Consider the following 22316-nt stretch of genomic DNA (forward strand, 5'->3'; position numbering starts at 1 on the left):
TGTCCTGAAAATGTAAAAACACAGTCTTTCTTATTGTATTATCCGTAATAATATGAGGTAATTAGACAATAGTGTTTGGGGATTTATGAATGAAAACGGGACCGGTTGTATTTCATCTGTAAACTGAAAAATACATTCACACAAGTATTGTTATGGTACCTGACTGTGATGTGGAAAAGCAGAAATAAGTGTTTTTATAGTCCAAGTAGACTCTGAAATTATACTTTTGTGTTGCCTATACCTGTACCAAATGTATGTATCACTTTCTTGAATCCATAAAATATTTGTGTACTTGTTGGAACTGTTACTGTTTGTTAATGGAACCAAATATTTTCACATTTATCCAGCAAAACAGTTTGCATAAAGAGGAAAGGTATGCCCTTAACCCAACCACAAGTGTTACATCCAATTACAAAAGCAAGCACAAGACATATTTGGATTATTAGCCATTTTCTACAAATTACAGAGAGGTATGATAATCACAAATGTATACTGTTAAAGCCTGCCTTTCCATTGGAATGTCATGGTTGTTTTTCTAGCACGATCGTGATATTTTTCCCTCCTCTTACGGAAACAAGTGACTTATACAATCAGCAGAGATAGCTTTGCCTTCACCGGGAGAGCCTAAAGCAAATACAGCTGAGACACGTGTGAGCTGGGGCGCTGTAACTTGTGCGATATTGAGCCATTATGAGTTAAAGAACACCCTCTGCCAATGGCAGCTTAACATATGGTTAGCATTTCATCTGCTATGTGACGTTTTTTTCAAGGAGATATACAGATGAACAGGGGGGACTTTCCAAGAAAGAGGGATCATTTCAGTCCTTTATTAATTTGTTAAGTTGTTGGGTCAAAGATATTTGACGAGGCTGAATGGTTTGTTTCAGTACGTAAATATATATAGTACAATGTGTACAACTCTTTACTGCCGTCTTGAAGCATTAGTGAGGCTAAACCTTAAAACGAAGAGTGGAATCTCCTCCCTTTGTTCTAGACTTCCTAACAGGCTAAAAGGACATCATTTTCATCTAAATGTTTTCCACAGCTTTGTGTCAATCTCCTCCAATCACCCATTAACAACAATCCACCCTTCAAATGCTAAGCACACAGAGCCGGAGCACGATGTGCCTGGCTGCATTTGTAAGGGGCCTCCTCATTCCACTGCCATCTAATGTTAACCCACATTTCATAGTTCTTTCACGAGTGTGTGCTTGTCAAGTTTGATAACAATCAAACCACTGCACATCTGTGTGGGTGACAGGGTGAACACGAAAAGACTGGGGGTGGCGACACACCTGTCCTTTGAAACTACACCTCCACTTAGGATTCATGAAGTGTTTTTTCAAATCCATCTGGATTATTACAGAAAATATCTGACAAAACTGACCGCACAAACCGATCGAGACTTGGACTGTATTTATTTATGACATTCTTCATGTAGCTGGTTCTCAGGCCTGCCTGATTATTCCTCTCCCGGTATTTCAAATAAACCAATCGCCCAGTGTTTCCTCAAATAAGCAGGGAACGACCCGGCGATGCACCTTGCTAACACCAGATTATGTTGCTAAAATCAAATACAGTGGGAAAAAATCATGAGAAACACTGAACAGAGACATTGAGGTTTCTATCAGGAGGTTCAGAGAAGCATTGGTCACTCAGAGGTCAGAGTCTTTAAGTAGCCATCCGGCACTTATTGCTGGGAACACAAAATCCCTGCATTTATGACGTTATATCTTGCGTTGTTCAATGGGCCAGTAAGCATGGACGTTCCTCTTGAAGAGTAAAGTTTCTTTCTTTTACAGAAAGCTCTTTAAAATTACTAGAGCGAACCACAGAGTGGAAGTCAGTGAAAACATTTGTCTCTGTGTTGTTCCAAGAGTGGTCAAACCATAACATTTAAGACAGACTTTATATTTTCACTGAACATTTCACTTTTACACAAGCCTACATTTGATCTGTGAACAATCTTTGTTTTATCTATTTGTGCAGATGCATGAGTCATCACAAACTCATTTGCATGTTGGAGTGCATTGCACGCAACCAAAATTACCAAATCAAATCAAAACGCCATATTGTTGATCAAATGTGTACAGGAGGAACACCTGGGTAAAGGCCCTCGTCAAAAATATGGTATTTCAATAACAAAAGCTAAGTTGCAATTTGTTGGGCTAATTACACTCACGGATCATCTCAAAGGACTGTTCTTGCCACAACCTGTTTCATCACATTCTCCTATACTTAGTACCAAAAGATGAAAGGGCCTTTTGTAACGAAGGTCCAATAACTATACAGATTTGTATACTTTACAACACATTATTTGAACATTTCACAGCTGTCCAAACATCATCTTTGTATCCACAGATGTGTTGACTCAAATCACATGACTCCAAATCATTGACTCTTTGAATCTGAAGACTTTAAGTAATTGGTATGGTGTGCCGTCCGATCATGGCAAGAGCCACATGTGTATAGCTAACCACACTCGAAAGACATTCAAGATGTGATTACACTTTCATCTTTCCACTAAGCCATTTGAAGTGTTGCAATTATTTGTACACAAGAAGTGATAGAGGTTATTGAATAAACGAGATTTATAGAAAACAGTACTCACTCAATGCACCTCCTCAGTGATCCGTGAAGTGGAAATGCTTGTCCGATGTTCGAACGGTTTTGTGAGGATTCAGTCGTTGTTTCATCATCTAACAACCACTTCAGTTACAGTAAATGTTATCTTTACTATCGATTGACAAAATCACAAAATACATTTATCAGAAGATAACTTCACCTAGAGTTCTTGCCTCTTTTTCTTTGATGAATTCATATTTCCCCCAGGCCCAAAGATTATAATGCACCTCTTAAGACGTTGAGCAATTCAGCGATCAGTAGCCAATTGGGTCTTTTTCACAACAGCCATTTTGAGACCTTGTAGTAGGAGAAGCACAGGTGTTACTAATAACATTGACGATGGCTCTGTTCCATTTGTGTCCCTTAAGTCATGACAGTGTGACAGTGAGCCAGCACGCACTATCCCAGGACCATGAAACTGAAAAACCAGGAAAGGAGGTATGTCCATTAGAAACGAATAAAGGCTCTTTGTCCCAAAAAGCTTCAGACTACAGTAAACTCAACATGCCACAGCCAATAGACCTGGCTACTATTCCACTGAAGCGTACAAACTCCATTTTGCCATGCTTCTGATTGGCAGTCACTGTCAGTTAGGTGGTAAGCAGAGCAAGCTATAGAGTATTAGCTAGACATCTCCTGGGCCTCATTATAAGCCTCATTCTCCAGCAGCACAGGCTCTTACATCTGAGTGCCCAGGAGAAGCAAGAGGGCCCACTTTGTCAGAAACAGCCAGGGATACATTCTTCTTCCACAAGGTTTGTTCAGGACTGAATAAGTCTTTGTGAAGCTTGATATATTGTACATGTGACGGCTTGCCACAAATCCATTTACAATCAAGGGCAGAAATCTCCATGTAGTTTCTGATTCAGCTCTAATCCCAGGCAGCACCACACCTTTATCTCATAATTATCCAAAAGGAAATACACAGGGATTGTATCAGTTTGGTTAGGATTTAGAGGAAAGGCAAGGAGAACGCCCATGCTGTGCATATCCTGAAAGGCATCCAGACACTGGATTACAGGTAATTTAAGACAAATTGAGGCATATTTAGGCCCACTTTTCTATGTAGCATCAGATGTAGTGATTTCAAACCAGAATTCCTGTTCACCTAAACCGGGGGCTTTTTTCAGATTATGTTGACAGATAAGAGAAACTCAACTACTAAAATAAATATAGAAGTATTATTACTAAGATTGGATTCAAGAAGTTTAATGCAGCTATAACACTTGCATTATGTGAACAAACTGTTGAAATGGTAAACTAAAAGCAAAGTGGTTAAAAGTAGTTTGGTAACTTTAACTTTATGGATTATGTTTTACAATAATAAGCTTAAAGTAAGTTTCAAGTGGATAAAGTACAAGTGTTAGCTAAATTGATTGATCAAATACAATAGCTAAAAGTAATGGATAAATTGTTACTACGGTTAACTAAAAGTAATGGATAATTTCTAACAAAAGCTAAAAGTAATGAAGAAATGTTCAATAGTTAGCCAAAAGTAAACAGTGAGTTTTTACAAAATTAAGCTAAAAGTACTAGCTAAATTGCTTCAATGGTTAGCTCAAAGTCTTAGATAAATGGTTACAATATTAAGCTAAAAATACTAGCTCGATTGCTAGCTAAAAGTAATGAAAAGTGTTAAATAGTTAAGATTAAGTTAATGGATAAGGTGTTCAATAGTTAGCTAAAAGTAAACAGTGAGTTGTTGCAAAGTAAGCTAAAAGTACTAGCTAAATTGCATCAATGGTTAGCTCATTGTATAAGTTAAATGGTTATAATATTAAGCTAAAATTACTAGCTTGCTACAATAGTTAGCTAATATTAGATAAATGGTTAAAATATTAAGCTAAAAAGATCAATGTCCAGCCCCTGCCCCAAAATGGTAGCAAAAACGCTAACTTTACTTCACTGTGGTTTAGCATTTAATTGTTATAAAGATAAATGAATTGTGTAAAATAAATATCGATTTCTGTGTGAACATGGCTGACAAATATTATCTTTTAAATCAGTTTGAACAACACTAGGAAGGTAGTGGGTGAATAAAGGGTGGAGTTCAAAGTGACATGGGGGTAAATCTGACAGAAGAATTAGAACCATGTAGCATGGTAACAAAGGGAGAGCCTGATGACTATTCGACTACCAATATGTTCACCTTATTTAGAAAATGGGCTAAAAGTTGATCATTTATTTATACTGCGGAAAAAATTACAAAATGACTGCATTCAAAACACAACCTTCTAAGTTTTGTTCCAAACAGGATTTCATTATAAAAATTGGTTTCAAAGAAAAGATCAACCGTACATTTCCTTTATCGTAAGAACACACGACAAAACAATAAGAAAGCAGATTTATAGATAAGCTAATAAGCTTATCTGTAATTTGTCATTATTGGAAGTATTAAATCAAGTTCAAAAAGGCAAATGATCCACCCATGAGAAGAAAGAAAATACTAAGCAGATTAGTTGAATGTGACTAATCATTTATTTACTGTGTTAATGTTAAATATGTTTTTTTCAATGTTCTACGTACAATTAATTGGAAACTTCTTTATTGCAATATATTTTTTGTCTATGGGGTAACGGGTAAATAGAAAGTATTGTATTCCCATTATATCTTTGGAAAATGTGAAACTTCTTCATGTGTCAGTGCTTAAAAACATTCTCTATAGAGCCAACCATCAACCATATCGACAGAAAATTCAAAAAACACGTACTTTATTTCAAATTGCTGCAACAGGGGCACTAAAAACAAACTGCAGAGAAACACACAGGCCCCCCGAGTTAAACTCACTTCGATAGAAAATATTCTCATTTAAAAGTCATGAATAAAATGAAAGCACAGGAGAACATGTGTCGGACGAAATGATTTGGATCATAGCGTTTATCAAGCTTTGTCCATCCAACAGCGAGAAAGAAAAGGAACACTTATTAGATTATAAGAGCACAGTTTGGTGCGGCTTGCCAAGCTTTAAAAAACAAAAAAACATGTCATGAACTTTCAGGAATAAATAAAAAAAGTGATTAGGAAAGGATGCATGTACCCACCGAAAGAAGTTAAATTAAAATCAATTTAACTGATCCAACAGAGACATTTTGAGATGATGGGTGTGTGAGAAAAAGCAGTGAGAACATACACATCAATCAACATAAACACGCTCACTTTCTTTCACAGACCCGCACAAAGAGAGCACGCTGTGGCTATTGATTAACTCAACTAACTGGTTTGACAACACATTGATAAACTGACAGTGCACACTTTCAGACGGCTGCAGGGATCTAAAAATAAGAGCAAAGAAGATACACCAACAGGACAAACGCTATTTGTACAATTCTTAAATGAATTCAGTGTTGGATCTGTTCCTTTTTCTGTGTGAAGTTTTTTGGATAAAGATGGAATGACGCTCCAGAGAAGCAGATGAGAAAAAAACGTTTGGGTGGGGGGGAATTGAGTGCTCAGATTAAAATAATGTCTTAAAATTATTGAATTTTTTTATTAATGTAATTCCTTGGCCTTAACCCTTCATGGAACACGTTTTTAAAAAAAAGTTTAAAACAATAACAGGTCGTTGCCTACATTAAAACACTCAGTTTTCATGATTTTAGGGAACAAGAACAACATTTTTGGCCATAAGTGAAAGGAAGCATCTTGACCGGTGGCACTAAGGTAGGACTGAATCCTTCAGTGCGGCATCCAGGTGTTTCTCATCTACAGGGGTTATATTGAATGGCCCTCCTGTGGCGGGGGCAGGTCACCCTGGTCCACTACACCTGTACGATGTGAAATGCTTACTCTCCAAAAAATGTAGAAGAAGCCAAAAAGATAAAGAACGCCGTGTGCGTAACCTTCCACTGTCGCTTTCTCTTTCCGCAAAAGGCCAGTCGGGTGTGTTTCAAGACACCCCCGTTTTTTTTTACAGTACCTCACAATCCTTTTGGTTTGTCAGAGTTCTCAAAGACTCCGAAGAAGTTTCCTGAAACCAATCCAGTCCCAGGATGTGGAAGGATATTGAAGTATCTGTTAACTGCAGAGAAGGAGGTACAGAGTTTCTGCTCCTGTTGCTTTGTCTTTCTCTCTTTTATTCTTCGTCTTTTACTTCACCATTCGGCGTCCCCAATGGCTTTGGAGAAGACATAGTCTCTCCCGTTCAGATTCATGATCCCGTCCTTCAGATGGAATTTCCATTTGTTCTTACTTCTGTGAATCTGGGGAGTATGGAGACGGAAATTAATGTTGTAGGCGTCAAGGACAGATGTTTCATCTTACGGTGGACACAGTCTCTAATGTCTTTAGCCTGTGCACACAGGAGACTGGCCGGACACAAACTGTGTATTCACCAGTGTCGTGCAATACTTATAAACAGAAACTCATCTAGAATTTAAGTTTTGTAACACAATTTCTGCATGTATGATAGTGGTCATCAACCACTGCAGTGCATCAAACCAATACAGCGCTAATGTACCACAGAAATGGCTCAGATTCATAAATGGGAGAATCTGCCATCAAACACATTTTTGGGGAAATATTTTGCACTTTTTCAAAGGATTTATATGATATAGGCAAAAATATATGATCTTATATAACGCCAGAGTTTATTTGTTATATAAAACTGATATTACATTCATATTTTATCAAAGTCCTTCTTAGTAGTAGTAATGTTTTAAATCGTTAAAATGTTTTTTCATCGATTGACAAATGTAAACAACTGTGTTTTTGCGTTTAAGTGTTAACTTTAGCCAATATGTGTGTGAGTCCTAAAGTGCAGTGATGAAGGAATGACTCGGAAAACCCGGAAATGAGTTAGTATTTGACCTCTTCTGGTTCCCCCGAGTCATGCTTGCTTAAGAAATGTTCATGTTTCATCCTTTAAATAACCCACAGGAGTATGTTTTGTGAATGTGTCATAAACGGCAGTTTCTAACACAAACTAAATGAGACTATAAATGTCATTTAGCGGTGGTGGTGGCATGAAGTCATGACAACGAGATGTACGTTTGTTTATAGCCTAACCTTATCTTACAATTTTGGCGATTGCATTGATGCTAGTCAAATCACAAAGTGGTGTTCATATGGGAGATTATCACAAGTGTCTGTTCGCCACAGATCTTATTTTCTATAATATTCTAAAATCCAATAGAAAAATCTCATTGCATTTTGTCGAAGAAGCCCTTGCAATGCTAACTTCAGGGTTGCTCTATAGACTAGTGATCAGTCCAGGGATAGAGCGGTGATTAAGGGAAACTTAAAATATTTTCCACTGTATTTTTACAGAAAGGCTGATAGTTATGTTTTACCATATTCTTCCACTCCACAGATCATGTCTCACCTTGTCATACTGGCACACCACTACATTCTCTGTATCAAACAGCTCCTGGTCCTCCTCATCGCTGACATCATCACTACTGTTCAGCGGCTCCTGACACGGGGACAAACCAACACAATATTAAATCGAGTTATGGCGAAGAAGCCCTTGTAAATTAATGTCTGGTCTTTACAGCAAATCTTATTATTATCATTTATAGCGTTACAAATAGTTGACACTGCAGTGCCGCTGCGTTTAACCTACAGCATTTGTTCAGTTTCAAAACAGAACCAGAGATTCATCCCAGGGAAAATTGTGTTGTGAGAGAATTGTTTTGTCAAATTTTAAAAGTAAAATGTCTAATACAAGATGTAAACCGTATAGTTTCCCACCTCTTCCACCTGGCCGTCCTCTCCCCCCTCCTTGTCCTTCTCCTCTTCCTCGTCTTCATCGTACTCCTCCTCATCCTCGTCCTCTTCTGAGGAGGTGTCTCCGGCGCCGTCCACCTGCAGCATTATGGGAGGCTGCTGGGCCTGAGGCTGCTGCTGGGCCTGAGGCTGCTGCTGGGCCTGTGGTGCAGCTGCGCCCTGGGCCTGCTGCAGCTGCACCTGAGCGGCCTGAGCCGGCTGCTGGGCCATCTGCGCCGACTGCATCACCTGACAGGAGGAAGAGAGGGGGGGTGGATGTCACAAGACTTATAAGCTCCAGAATAGAGCCGGGTTAGGGATAATATGCAGCAAAATCAGTGATTAAGACCATCTCTGGATTTACACATGATTTCACTGATTTAAAAATGATCATATTGCTCCTGCTAAGAAAAAAAAATAGTCTGTTCTAGCATAGCAAAATGAGGGCAGCACTGATCGAGGATTTCTTTAAATGTCCAAGTCTGTTCACAGTTTCTCTTCACCAGTCTTCAAACGCTGCCAGAGCCCATACCGTGTTCCTGTGTTTACTTCCTGTCTGTCTTCTTCTGCTGATTCCCCTCTCTGTGGCATTTAACCTTTTACCTTCTCTTGCACGGTTTTCTTGTTAATAGGGACAAATCAGCCAAGTCTCGTGCGCTCCACAAATATAAAATAAGCGTATTCACTCAGTATTTGATTAGATTGACACTAATGTCACAGCTGACCGGACTTCTTTCTGCGGATTGATTTGACTGCACATGGTCTCTCTATCAGAGCGTCTTTAGCAACGGTCTACTATCGACAAATATCAGACCGCTGAAGGTCAACATTGACCAATCGGAATAGAGTATTCTTCTACGTCAGGGGTTTCAAAGTGTGGGAAGGTGAGCCTCCCCCAGAGAACATAAGAACAGCCGTGCCTCCCCTCCCAATTATTATTGCTATTATTATTATTGTTGTTGTTGCTGCTATAATGCAGGGGTATTCAATTGCATTTCAAAGAGGTCGAGTAAGAGAGCATGTCAGTAAATGCTCTGTTTTCGCTGTCTGCCTTCCGCCATTTGAAATGACTCCGACTGTTTCTCTCTTCTTGTCTCGTCTCTGTGTTTGAATCTATCGTGCTGACTCACTGACTGCACCCATTTCATTGGCTGAGTAGCGTCACCTCCTTAAAACATTAAACAAAACATTTTTCAAATCTTTTTATCTTTATGTTTTAAACAATTTTTTTAAACATTATTAACATTTTCAACATCGTGGAAAAATCTTTATATGCTCCCGGCAACACACTGAACGTCAACTTTGCCTCCTTATTGCACTCACCCCTACTTTAGAGGGAACAATGAGTCTGCGTCTTGGATGCGCACAGGCGGGGATGCAATGTAGACAGGAATAAACGCAGATCACCCTCTGGCTGCAGCCTTGACCCGTACTTGCTTTTGATCAAAATCAATGCGGAAAACCCGCACTCACACAGGTAGGTGGAGGCAGGGGCGGACTGGGACTAAAAATCAGCCAGGAATCCCCCCCAGCCCAGCCCAGGGGCTGGGGGGGGGGGGGGGGGAGCCTCGCTGCGTGGAAACGGCCCGCTGAACGGACCTCTGTCGCCTGTCAGCGCAACTTACATGATGCCGTTTAATCACAGAACACACAGATGGCCAGTCCGCCCCTGGGTGGAGGTGAAGGGAATGAGCACTCTTACAGCCTTTTTGGCGAGGTGGGGAACTCGGTCTCTACAGACAGCCTAAAGTGTGCACTTTACTCATATTTTTCTCGTTATATTCTTCTCACGCTGCGCCTCCCCTGAAGCTCTCTCGCACCCCCCCAGGGAGGCGCGCCTCACACTTTGAAAGCCGCTGCTCTCCGTCATGTGATAATAAATGGATAATAAAGTAGTGCTGACCTGTGTGTTGCCTTGGACTTTGTTTCCTGAAGCTAAGACGATCTGCTGCGGCTGGATGATGACTCCTGTTTGCTGGGGGATGCCTCCCTGCAGAGGAGCCAGGACCTGCACACAGCAAACAGGAAACACTCACAATCTGCAAAAAACTATACAACAGTTTGGAGGGAGCTAGATCTTAAAATGCCAAAAGTTGAGGTTTGTTGTTGAGATGTTAGGGTCTGGCTGTTGTGATGCATTTGAATACTGCTTGTTTCATTTGAAAAGTCACTGAACAAAAAGGTAACATTAAGTAGTCATGGGTGTCCTGAATAAACTAATGTTATGTTATACGTTGCATTTTTCAATATACTCTACGCATCAAGGCTATGTAGCCAAACAGCTTTCTTGTAATAGACTGTTTTTCATAACGATAATGTATGTACAAATATACATACTGTGTATAATCAGTCTATTACAAGAAAGCTGTTTGGCTCCATAGCCAGACAAATGGATACATGCAGCCCTGTCGCCCTTACAGCCTTTGTTCTTAATCTTTAACGGTGTTGTTGACAAATCAAAGGTGCTCCTACCTGTCTAATGGGGCATACCTGCTGTATGACCGGTGCCTGCACCCCCCCGGGCTGCATCTGCTGCTGCAAGAGGATCTGCTGCTGCGGCTGCTGGATGATGTACTGAGCCCCGTTGGCAGCCCGGACCACCTGCAGGATTTGACCTGGGGGGGGAAACAGAGGGGGGAGGGGTAGTCTGTGAGAGGGCATTGGCTATATGTAGACTACAGTGTTTTACAGCTTCTTCTATGTGAGATGTAGTGAGTTACACCCCAAACAAGCACCAGGAGAAGTTGTCATGCCAATTTCTTAAACCGCAGTTTCTCAATCTGGGGTTTCGCATCTCGTTTTCTCTTATGGCTCTTTCCTGAGCGTGTGTGTGTGTGTGTGTGTGTGTGTGTGTGTGTGTGTGTGTGTGTGTGGTGTGTGTGTGTGTGTGTGTGTGTGTGTGTGTGTGTGTGTGTGACCAAGGAGCACAGATGTGTGTTTAAGGCCGAGTGTGTTTTTGTATCTGATGGGAAGCCATTAACGGGGAAAGAGCCTGGAGAGGGCGATAAAAGATAAAGCCGGAAAAAGAGTTGTGTTGAGGTCAGAGACGGTAATGGCAGACGCAGGCCTCCACTTCGGAAAAGACCTTCAAACTATCCTCCACATTTTCCAGGTACGTGTTTATACTAGGTATTACAGTAAGAGCGGATAAAAAAAATCTAAATAACTGAAAAACTGCCTTCGAAATAAAAGCGCATTTTCTATGAAAGTCACATAATAGTCAAATGAGTCAATACATTCATTCATTATTTTATTACATTTCAATTTAAATTAAAATGACTGAGAAAATCTGGAATTTTAATTGTGTGAATAGCTAGGAAAAAAATACAAATAACAATCTCATAGCACACTACCTTAGCAGCTTCCTGTTCTTTTATCGTTATCATGACCAAGCTCCAACTATGTGAATTCATGTAGCAATTCATTCATTTGGGAATTTGAATATTTTTCTTCACAATGTGCTGCTCTGATGAACCTGTGAGCGTCTCACCTTGGCTGGTGATGAGCTGTTGGTACGGGGTGACCCCTGTGGGCAGGGCGAGGGTTGCTGCGGTCGCTGCTGCACTCTAGAGGACAAAAGGAGGAAACACACATGGGAGTCAGGTACACACTCAGATGATCAAACAAACATTCAATGAACTGTCAAAGATCTAGACACACAATTAAGCACACTTAATGTGGTTAACGCTGTGTCCTTGTGACACATGTTGTTTTATTGCTCTATTTTAAATGGACTTTTTATCTTATTTGTATATCTCTGTAAAGGGTCTTTGAGCACCTGATAAAGCGCTTGATAAATAAAATGGATTGAAAAATAATGACCGTTTCAGTTTTTAAGATCTTCAAGGTGTAACGGAGCCTACACACGGCGGCGTGCGTTGCCGCTTCAACGCTTCTGCCCATTCACTTTGAATGGGGTGACGTCACGATTCGCCGAACTGCATTGTGGGAGCAAAGCGTAGCTTCTCTCGCGGTGCTCGCTGCAAAAGTAGAGCAATGTTCTACTTTTGCCGCCTCGACGGAGGCGTCAGCCAATCAAATCCCACGTATGCAAATCTGACATTACAAGCGCTAGCCAATCAAACCGCGTGTATGTTGGGAGAGCCAGACCGCAGTTATTTCCCATATGTCAAAAAATGGAGGAGAAAAAGATCGTGGCGGTACTATATGACCAGTCCCTCTTTACATACAGGGATACAAACCAGAGGAGCCAGGCATGGGGGGAGGTGGCAGAGACAGTGGGTGACACTGGTAGGTTTTCGCCTTTTTGGGGAGTTTATATCCAGTGTACTTCGTTTGAATGGACAGCTAGCAAGCATAGACAGTATATTTAGCCAGCATGGATGTAGCATGAATGCTTTGCTTTGTATGTCCGGGGCGGGACATTCATGTGATTGGTTGTTGGTCGCGTTGTTCGTAAAAAATCCCCAAGCTTCAGACACGCCCACCGCCAAGCGGTAACGCACGCCGCTGTGTGTAGGGGCTGTAACAGCTCTGTAGCGGTGCTTTAAAGGGGCCCTATTCTGCTCATTGTCAAGTTCATATCTGTATCTTGTGTCTCTATTGTGACCTGCTTTCAAGTTCAGAAAGGTCTTTGTTTTTATCATACTGCAGCACCTCTTTTCACCCTCTGTCTGAAACCAAACCAGTCTGCTCTGATTGGTAAACTGGCCGGCTCTATTGTGATTGGTCAACCGCTTAGAGCAGGACTGGCCAACCAGTCAGAGGTTAAGAGCCACATTTGTTCTATGTTACTGCAAAGAGCCACATCAAACACACAGTCACTGATACCGCTTGTTTCAGTTTTTTGTTTTCTGGAGACAAGATTTCAACCACGTCACTGATGTGATCTTTGTAGCATTGGGATATATATTTTTAAAATCCTCTGGAGCAGAGAGAGGAGCTGTGGATTATTGTTATTGATTAATGCATCAGTGTTTCTTAGGGTCAAAAACACTAAACTCAACTTGAAATAAAAGCGTTTAGTTTATTTAATAAAAGAGCACATGTTCAATGTGAAAAGTGACAGTAGTTATAGATTATTTGCAATTTGGTGCTATATATATATATATTTAAAAGAAAAACAATTATATATATTTATATAACACCTTGAATTTCAGGGGGGGCGCGGGGCTCCGTTGGTGGGGCGCAGCGCCCCTCCAAGACAATGGTAGGGGAAACACTGGATAGTGTTTAATCAACGATAGGTTTTCCCCCCCTCAAAGGTGATTGGTTCACTGCATTGCAGGTATTATTGTGATTGGCTCTTGGGCCACATCAAAATTAGATGCGCTGTCATCCTCTCATACTGACACCTGACACCACACATACACACGTAGGGAGAGCCGGGACGAAAGTAACACGGGACGAAAGTAACGGAGCGATTTTATCCGAGCCCAAACAACTTTGATCGGCCAAATTACGTCAGAATTATCAGCATTCAATACTTAACAGACCTACTAAATATCAGGTTTAACTGTCAGGAGTAGCTAGTGTTGTCACGATACCAACATTTTGGTTTCGATACCAAGTCAAGAATTGCGATTCCGATTCTTTTTCGATACTTTTCTTAAAAAAAGGGAAACAGTATTAAATGTAATTTATTGTGCTTTATTTCACACCAGAACCATAACACAAACTTTTAAACAATGAGAACAATAAATAAAATAAATGACAATAATTTGTATTAAATACAATTAATACATTTCTCACAGACAGGCCTCGTGGTGTCCGTAGGCTTGCCCTCACTGTCAGAGATATAGCTAAAATACTTCCAAATTTAGTTCTGGCGTCTTTTTTGTCAACAAGCCGAGGCGCAGCGGCAGTTGCACTCCCACTTGCAGCCATGCTTCTCGTTTTCTCACATGCTCTGGCAGCTAGCGCGTGGCCGCGTGCACGAGAGAGGGGAGGGACTTAGAGCGTGCTTGAGAGGGGCGGGACTGCAGGCACGGCTGCAGTGCAGGGAGTGGAAGCAGAGCGCTGAATACACACGGCTCTTATTAAAACGGCGCTTTCTCACCGGAGTACTTTCCCCCGTCATTCTTAAAGTACCGATACTAATGAAACGGAGGAATCGTACCGTTTTTAACGGCAGGGTATCGCGGTACCTTTCAAGTATCGGTACACCGTGCAACACTAGTCAGGAGTAAGTGTCTCTCCCCCAAACTCACACATATACAATTCGATATGAACTGAAGAGCCTTATGAACCTAGGCAAAGAGCCGCATGCGGCTCGAGAGCCGCGGGTTGGCCACCCCTGGCTTAGAGATTACCGCCCCTTAGTCTATCATGTACAAAGTGTTGGAGCGATAGCCACTAGAAAGGACGAGTGTTAAATAGTGATGTCACTACTCTACGGAAGTAAACATAGGAGTTCAAGGGAGGTGTTTCAGGCAGGGGGGTGTGGGAGAGAAACTCCCTCTGGAAGGAACACAGCGATTTTAGCCTTTGCAGGCCATTTACATGCACACAAACCTTTAATACACGCCAGGGAAACCCCAAAGAAGCTTAATAGGGCTTCTTCAAATGCACACAGGTAGTAATGAGTTCAGCTTTAAGTACATTTCTCTGAAGGGATTTTAATGCTTTAGTGGTCATATTTACATTCCCTTGGCTGTTGCCTTTACATATTTGCATTCATTCATTTTGCCTGCCAGGTATGATGGTTAAAAGGTTGGAATATTTGCAAGTGAGGATTAAGTGTTTGAGAATTAAAGACTGTTTTACTATTACAGCTAGGGATGCTCCGATCGATCGGTCACCGATCGATATCGGCCGATACTCACTCCCTACCGATCGATCGGTGCTCTCTAAACATGCCGATCGCGAGAGCCGATCGCATGACGTAAAATACATGACACTTTTCTCTGTGTGTGCGGCAAAACAAGTTCGCCAAAATGGCTTCACCGGTCTGGCATTATTTTAAGGTGTCCGAAAAAGACAGTGAAATAGCGATATGCAACGTGTGTGAAGCAGAAATCCTGCAGCTCCGCCCGCCGGACAGGTAAGCGCAGCGAAACACACACACAGGGAGAACCAGACCGCAGTTCATTTCCTCATATTCCAAACGAGAAATTACGGTAGCAAATCACCCGGTTCTTTACGACCAGAACTATTAACGGGATACAAACCGGAGGAACCAGGCATGGAGGGAGGTGGCAGAGACAGTGGGTGAAACTGGTAGGTTTTCGCCTGTTTGGGGAGTTTATATATATATATATTGCTCGCATAAAATCCCCGGGGTTTTTTGCTTTGTATGTCGGGGGCGGGAGATTCATGTGATTGGTTGTTGGTCGCGTTGCTCGCAAAAAATCCCCAAGCTTTCAGACACGCCCAGCTCCAAGATTTTCGAAAAGCTGCCGTGTGGACGTACCGTAAGAGTTAGACCTAACACACTTAGCTATTTTATCTACCTCTGGAACAAGCTAAACTAGTTATTATAAATATATTTATTCTTCATTGTCGGGTCACTCATTACTGGATCAGTGAGCTGCATGAGATACTGACAGGCTGTCAGGAGAGAGAGAGAGGGGGAGAGAGGAAAAGAGAGCGCTTCCGCTAATTTCTCCCGTGTTTTTATCCAAAGTGAATGTAAACTTGAATAATGTACATCATTTGAATGTAATAATTAAGTTGATTGTTGTTTGTGGAAGCTCCAGTGAATGAGCATTAACTGAGTTTTAAACATCACTTTAAATGGAAGATTTAAAGTGATGTTTAAATCTTCCATTTAGGCCCCGCCCACTCGATCGGTATCGGCCGATACTGATTCCGGCGATCGGCCCCGAAATTGGCGACCGGAGCATCCCTAATTACAGCACAGGAGCAAGCCTTGACATCAACAGATGGCTCAAGTGTTGTTAAGAGAGAGAGAGAGAGAAGTACAAAAGGAAGGGAAGTGTTGCCGCTCCATTGTCGTATTCACAACTAGTTAAGGGAAAGTGTGTTTCAGTGCGTGTGAGACACAACGGATGCATGTAAGAGGATGTATTATCTGCGGCTGTATCTCCACTGTAATCCAGACACTACACTTCTTTCTGCCCTTCCACCTGTCTGCTCCAAAACAGTGGCTCTGCTCTGAGGAAAAGTCCTGCAGAGACACTTTATAATCCTCCTCTTGTTTTGACAAAGAAACATTCTTTGCCGTCTCTTAATAAAAATATATTACACTAACAGAATGCTTCAGGCAGTCACTGTATATCTGTATTCAGTGGATATAAGCGATGTGCATTATCTACTTACCATGCCCGTTGCATTCATGTGCTGTAGGATCTTGGGATCCTGGACAATGACTTGCTGCTGGGGAGCTGTGCAGAGAGACACGATTAAATCACAACATAAGCATCACGGGTCTCCATGATTCTATCAGACTTCTTTTTTTTTTTTATTAGTCGCAATTAGATCTAATCATTTTTTTCCAGCACCGACAGCTTTGCTATTGTTACACTAGACAGTATCGATTCATAAAGATCAAAAGATAATTTGGTTTTATGCCGAGATAGTTATTTGCATTTAAAGAAATCTTGTTTAAATTGATGGCTACAGTGTTTTAAGTTTGTTATATAACAGCACGGTTTGTTTTTTTTACCAATGTACTACACACTTAGGCCATATGGGCGCATTTTAACAATTTGTTTATAATTTAATATAAAATGTCGATGTAAGGACTTTCAATTTTCTTTTCAGCACTGTTTGCTTTTAGGGAGTCTTAATTTGTAAAAGATAAGACTGGCTTTATGCCATGACAACTGTAATTTACTCAAACCCTTCTTTGACAAGACAGGCGAGGCTACTTGTTATCAAGTGTCATATAGCCACCATATTTACATCGCTCAGGTTGGGAAACATGTTTCCAGGAAGCAGAAGGCTTTTCCACTTTTGTTTTGTCCACTATCTCTAACTCTAACAATGGCTGTGGAGTCTTGAAAGGTGCAGCTGCAGGATACCAGTAAACTATTTGGTTTCATCTGTGAAATGACCTTTTATTTCGGAAGCAAGTAGGTGGGGGAGGAGAGAAAAAAAAAGGTTGAAATTAAAATCTCAATCAATACGGAATTAAAATCGTGACACCATTGAAAACTTCTAACAATGGGTACTGGATAGCTCAGCTGTTAGAGCTGGCTGCCCATATATGGTCCACGCTGCCTAGTAGGCTGGTCCCAATCCTGATGCGACCGAACATTTCAGGCAATGTCCCCCCCTCTGTCTCCCCCTTTCAACTCTAACATCTCCAATAAAGGCCCTTTGGCCCAAATACCGTTAGAACACGAAAACTTCTGATAACACCCTGAAACTAAAATGCTTCAACAGAGAAATAGGGATGTTAAAATACCAATTGTGTCAAGTCATTTAATCTACAACTGGCTCTTACAGTTTAAAGTTAAAATCATATGGTAGTTTTGTAAAATTCTTTCACTTTCTGAATATCAATGTCAAAAACTTGTGTTTAGTAGGAAGGCTGAATACGACTTCTCCAAATGGACATGTTGTGGTGTGTAATAGTAATGGACTTCACAGGTGTTAGCAGTCTCTGTTGCATGCATTAGCATTAGTTGTTGTTAGTGACGGTGCTGACTGACCTTGCTGCTGCTGGATGACCTGCTGGGCCTGGGCTTGCTGCTGCACCTGCTGCACCTGTTGGACCTGCACCTGATGCTGCACCTGATGTTGCACCTGATGCTGCACCTGATGCTGCACCTGATGATGCTGTTGCTGCTGTTGATGTTGTTGTTGTTGTTGCTGCTGCGCTGCGGCCTGCAGGGCTGCCTGCTCCTCCGTGTGGAAGCCCTCCACTGCCTTGGACTGCATCAGTTTGTTTTCCCATAGCTGAGGCATCGGGAAGAAGAAAAGAGCTGAGTCAGAGGTTTAACAAGATTGTGATGAAGCACCTACATTAACCGCTGTGTCTCACTACGGACATTTTGGCTTTTAAATAAATGTTTTGGCTGTGTTAATGCACATTGCATACATTTTGGCAAGAGTGTGAGCTTTTTTTCTTTTTGAGGATAAGGAAGTTTAGCCTCTACTACTCTAATGAGTCAATTATTAGATTGGTAGCCAAAATATAGATAGTGAGACCCTTAAAGACAAAAATAAAAATAAATATTAATTTAATCCAACTGCCATTACAGATCAAAATCACACAATATACGACTTTCAATCTACAGCCCTGACTTTAAAATAGTTTTTCAGTTTTCTATATTGAGCATATTTATTACGCTTTCTCTACGGGGAAAATACATGGCATTTTCTTGGTTTCTTGCACAAATAAATAAAAACTCACCAAAAGTTGTTGCTGCCCAGAAAACACTTCCTTCTAACATTCAATTTAAATAAATAATTTCAAGTGTCATTTCTCCATAAACATTGGGATTCAAAGGGATAAAATTCAGGAAATTAATGAATAGTTGATTGTGCCGATCAGGACTGAAGTTGGTTAAATATTTAACTATGGAAAAATATTTTTTAATGGCAGTTAAAGGTGGGGTAGGTAATTCACTTCAGATACACTTTTTGTTATATTCCATAGAATGCTCTTAACATCCCAATAGCAATGAATACATTAAATGCTTTGACAATAAATACATACAAAAATGTCATCTGTGGAAGCCGTGGCGCTGTAAAAAGCACGATGGCCTACCTGCCTGTCAGCCTTCCATCTGTGCACAAACTTATCTCGTGCCCTCATTGGTCATGTGCGCGTTCGTGTGTGTTGGAGGAGGGGCTCTGTAAAGAAGTCTGAAGGAAGGGGCAGATTTTTCTCGGCTGCGTACTTTCACATTCTAGCGCACTCGAGCTGGTTTCTCCATTTTTACCTACCCTATCTTTAATGTATGTATTTTTGTCCTCTGAGCAACTTTTTTTTATATATATACTTTATTATTGTATTGGAAAGGTTCTCCAATGAGAGGCTGAAGTTTCCAATCATAATAAAAGATTGGGATCAGCTAGTTTCCTATATCCTCCAATGAACTCGAGGATGCATTACACCTCACAGCACTTCTGCACCAGTGACATTTCCCCTATAGTTGTCCTACACAGGAACAATGCTTCTGCAGGGGCCAGTTACCGTCTTCAGCTCCAGCAGCACTTGCTCATCCACTCCCTCATCCAGGAACAGCTCTCGCACCTCGTTGATCACATCCTCGATCACAGACTTATACAGCTTAGGCTATGGGGAAGTAAGCACCAGAAAAGGACATTAGTTGCTTGAAGAAGAAACAAAAAACCCACAAAAACAACATATCTGTTATACAACATTTCCACCACTTGGTGCTTACTTTCATGGAACATATTGTGCGTGGTTTTCAGAAATATGTTTAATAGGACACTTAGAAAGCTTCACAGCTGCAATAACAGCAGCTAGTCATTACATGTCCAACAGACCATGTTATATAAATTAAAATTATTCTCAACAAGTAAGTAAACAGGTAATATTTGGTGTGAATATGTCAAATATGTAACTCAACTCTAAAAACTGGCCCAATGCGAAATAATCCTAGGGATTAGCTACAATGTGTGACCGTCACTGTGTGGAAGGTAATGCTAATCCATATAGCCCATGTCTAAATGTCCGTTTGTCACAAACAACACGACAGTATGTCACTAGGAATTCCGTGGCATACGTGGCGCATACAAACAGCGAATGTACAATGTGTTTATGTCGAATACTGCAGCATTTCAGCGCCGGTAGAAAGCGGTACAATATAAGCCTAAAAGCGCCACCGCACTGCACCGCTTTGTCCCCAATGTCCGCAGCACGGACCTATGTCCCTGTGCTGTGCTTCCTCCCCCTCGGCCTGTCTGCTCCTCCACTATTTAAAGCTCAGTCTGGTGTTTATATGTAGAGCTGGTGACGTAGCGTCGAGTAGCACCTTCCCATCCCGGGCAGTCTATATTAGAGAGCCAATATGGCGGTATAAAACCAGCAGCAGCGAGGAGGAGGGCCAGAACCGGAGCGAGGGCAGACGTGGAGGCCATTTTACGGAGCGGGGAACTGCGCGCTCGACAGCCCCGTACATTGAGCACTATGTGACGGAATGTGAAGGATATTTTCGGTGTTATATATTATGAGTGCTCAGCTTTGACTACGTAGTATGGCTTGGTCGGTGGGGAGCAGTTATTAGATTGTTATGAGCTGGGTAAAAGTGGTGGTTTGGGACGGCTATCCTGCTCGTGGAATGGTGGACAATGATGACTGAGCGTAACAGATTTTTCGGCTAAGGAGACTTTAATTTTACACAAAAAAGCTGAATTATTCGCAGTGGATGGTGGCGAGGTGCTTTGCAAACATCTGCATCTTAAAAGCTATGCAAAATAAAAAACTATTTAGCTTATCATGTTTGCTTTTATCACACTCATCTACCCAAGCAATGGATTGCCCCATAGCTAGATCAGCACAAACATCAAAATCAGATATTAATTTAGCCATAAGTGTAGTTTCAAAAGACCAACATGAACCAACTCATGAAAGCTTCAACCTGACAAAAGAGCCCATTATTCGCAACTTCAAAATTGCATTTCATCACCATACCTACAGTTCTACTTCATTTCACTTACTTTATGTACAGCTCCTCTTACGTTAGCCATTGCTCCTACCAGATGGCTTTATCTCAGAGAACAGTCTAGTTTCCAAAAATGATTAAAATGGCCGAATGACTGAATTAAGCCTTCATTTTATTAGATATAAAAGTGAAGTGGATGTTACAGCAAATTAATTTCACTGAAATCAATAATTAGCAGCTCGTCGACAGCTTTCCATTATCTTTACCCCCATTCTTCCCCGCTGACAATCCTTAGAGATTGATCCTTACCACTGGGTTCGAGTTAGCCGAGCTCGCCATTATACGCGTAGTGTAAAAACCACACGGAAATAGGCGAGAATAGAGCCAAAAATTACGAAAAACGACTTAAAACAACTGGGAACGGTATCTTAAAACAGCCGGCATTACTTTTGTAAATAAAACACAGTTTTTGCGGTCTTATTTACAATCCCGGGCTGCGACTTCCCCAGCCGTCCTCCGTCCGTCGTTGTCCTGCTTTATATACTGAGCGATGGAGCTGCGAGTGCGCGAGACATAGGGCAGGGTCAAAATCGCACATCGCGCGAGACTTCCTGCGGATTTATGATCCAATAAATCCGCCTGCTGCTGGGATATGTAGTTTACAAGTGGGAAGCACCGAAGCAGTAAACACATGTGCACAGATCGCATTAGCTTCATAATGCCCAGTGAGCTTCTTTACTGAATTAGGCCAAATGTAAATATTGTATGAGGAATTAATCCCAATGCTCCAGTAGGCTACTTTCCAAACACTAGATAATTGCAGGGCCGGACTGGGACAATAAATCAGGCCGGGAATTATACACCCAGCCAGGCCACTACCAGTTTGTTTTTGTTTTATTAACAGCGTTGCTGATTTTTTATTTTTTTGGGAGTTAAATACATCAATCTGGTGCAGTTTGAGGGGAAAATAAAGATACTAGATCTATGGAAGCACCCATATGAAACAGAACTGTAGATTTAAATAATCATAAAATCATGGCCATAACCAATAACATACAATATCCAATATAAAAAAATATTGAACTGAACCAGCCTCTCCTGTCTCCCCCCTCTCCTGTTGGCAGCAGCAAAGACGTTTCGCTCTCAACAAGTTTTAAAGTTTGTCTTGCCTTTTTTCACCTATTTAAAAATGTTTTCTTTTTATTTATGCATATTTTACTAATCACTCCCCCCTCAAATGGAAATATGTGTTTACATAAATGATGACCCACTGAGATAACTTAGACTAAAGTTAGGCTATCTAAACACTCAGAGAGTCCTTAACCTCACCTGAGCTGTAGTTATCTCTCTCAGTCTGACAGCAGAGGACTCTCCCTCCACCTTGTTGTTGAAACAGCTCCTTATATCAGCTCCTTAATCAGAGCAGCTAGCTAACCAGATGATAACAACAACAATACAAGTAGGCTAACCGGTGTGTTTTTTTTT

General features: G+C 41.2%; 2 protein-coding genes across 5 annotated transcripts in view; both read right to left on the bottom strand.

Annotated features, from left to right (window-relative positions):
- LOC117554203 (centrosomal protein of 128 kDa-like) overlaps window positions 1-2712 on the bottom strand; it is a 104851-nt gene extending 102139 nt beyond the window's left edge. Inside the window, exon 1 of the mRNA XM_034228502.1 lies at window positions 2612-2712. The gene's annotated coding sequence lies outside the window, so the exon portion shown is untranslated. The remainder of the gene's footprint in view (window positions 1-2611) is intronic.
- Window positions 2713-5319: 2607 nt separating this feature from the next.
- gtf2a1 (general transcription factor IIA, 1) lies at window positions 5320-21375 on the bottom strand. 4 transcript variants are annotated; one of them, XM_034228592.1, is made up of 10 exons: window positions 21141-21375; window positions 19397-19498; window positions 17907-18153; window positions 16570-16634; window positions 11819-11894; window positions 10819-10943; window positions 10232-10336; window positions 8314-8577; window positions 7946-8035; window positions 5320-6824 (listed from the first exon to the last, which is right to left on the bottom strand). In XM_034228592.1, exons 1-10 carry the CDS (start codon window positions 21168-21170, stop codon window positions 6717-6719), a joined length of 1212 nt encoding a protein of 403 aa, XP_034084483.1. In that variant the 5' UTR covers window positions 21171-21375; the 3' UTR covers window positions 5320-6716. The 4 variants fall into 4 exon arrangements, with proteins under 4 accessions (XP_034084483.1, XP_034084480.1, XP_034084481.1 ...); XM_034228589.1 differs by having other exon boundaries at window positions 10801-10943; XM_034228590.1 differs by having other exon boundaries at window positions 20887-21375.
- Window positions 21376-22316: the final 941 nt, after the last annotated feature.

This window comes from Gymnodraco acuticeps, unplaced genomic scaffold, assembly GCF_902827175.1.
Source record: "Gymnodraco acuticeps unplaced genomic scaffold, fGymAcu1.1, whole genome shotgun sequence".
Taxonomy (NCBI): Eukaryota; Metazoa; Chordata; class Actinopteri; order Perciformes; family Bathydraconidae; genus Gymnodraco; species Gymnodraco acuticeps.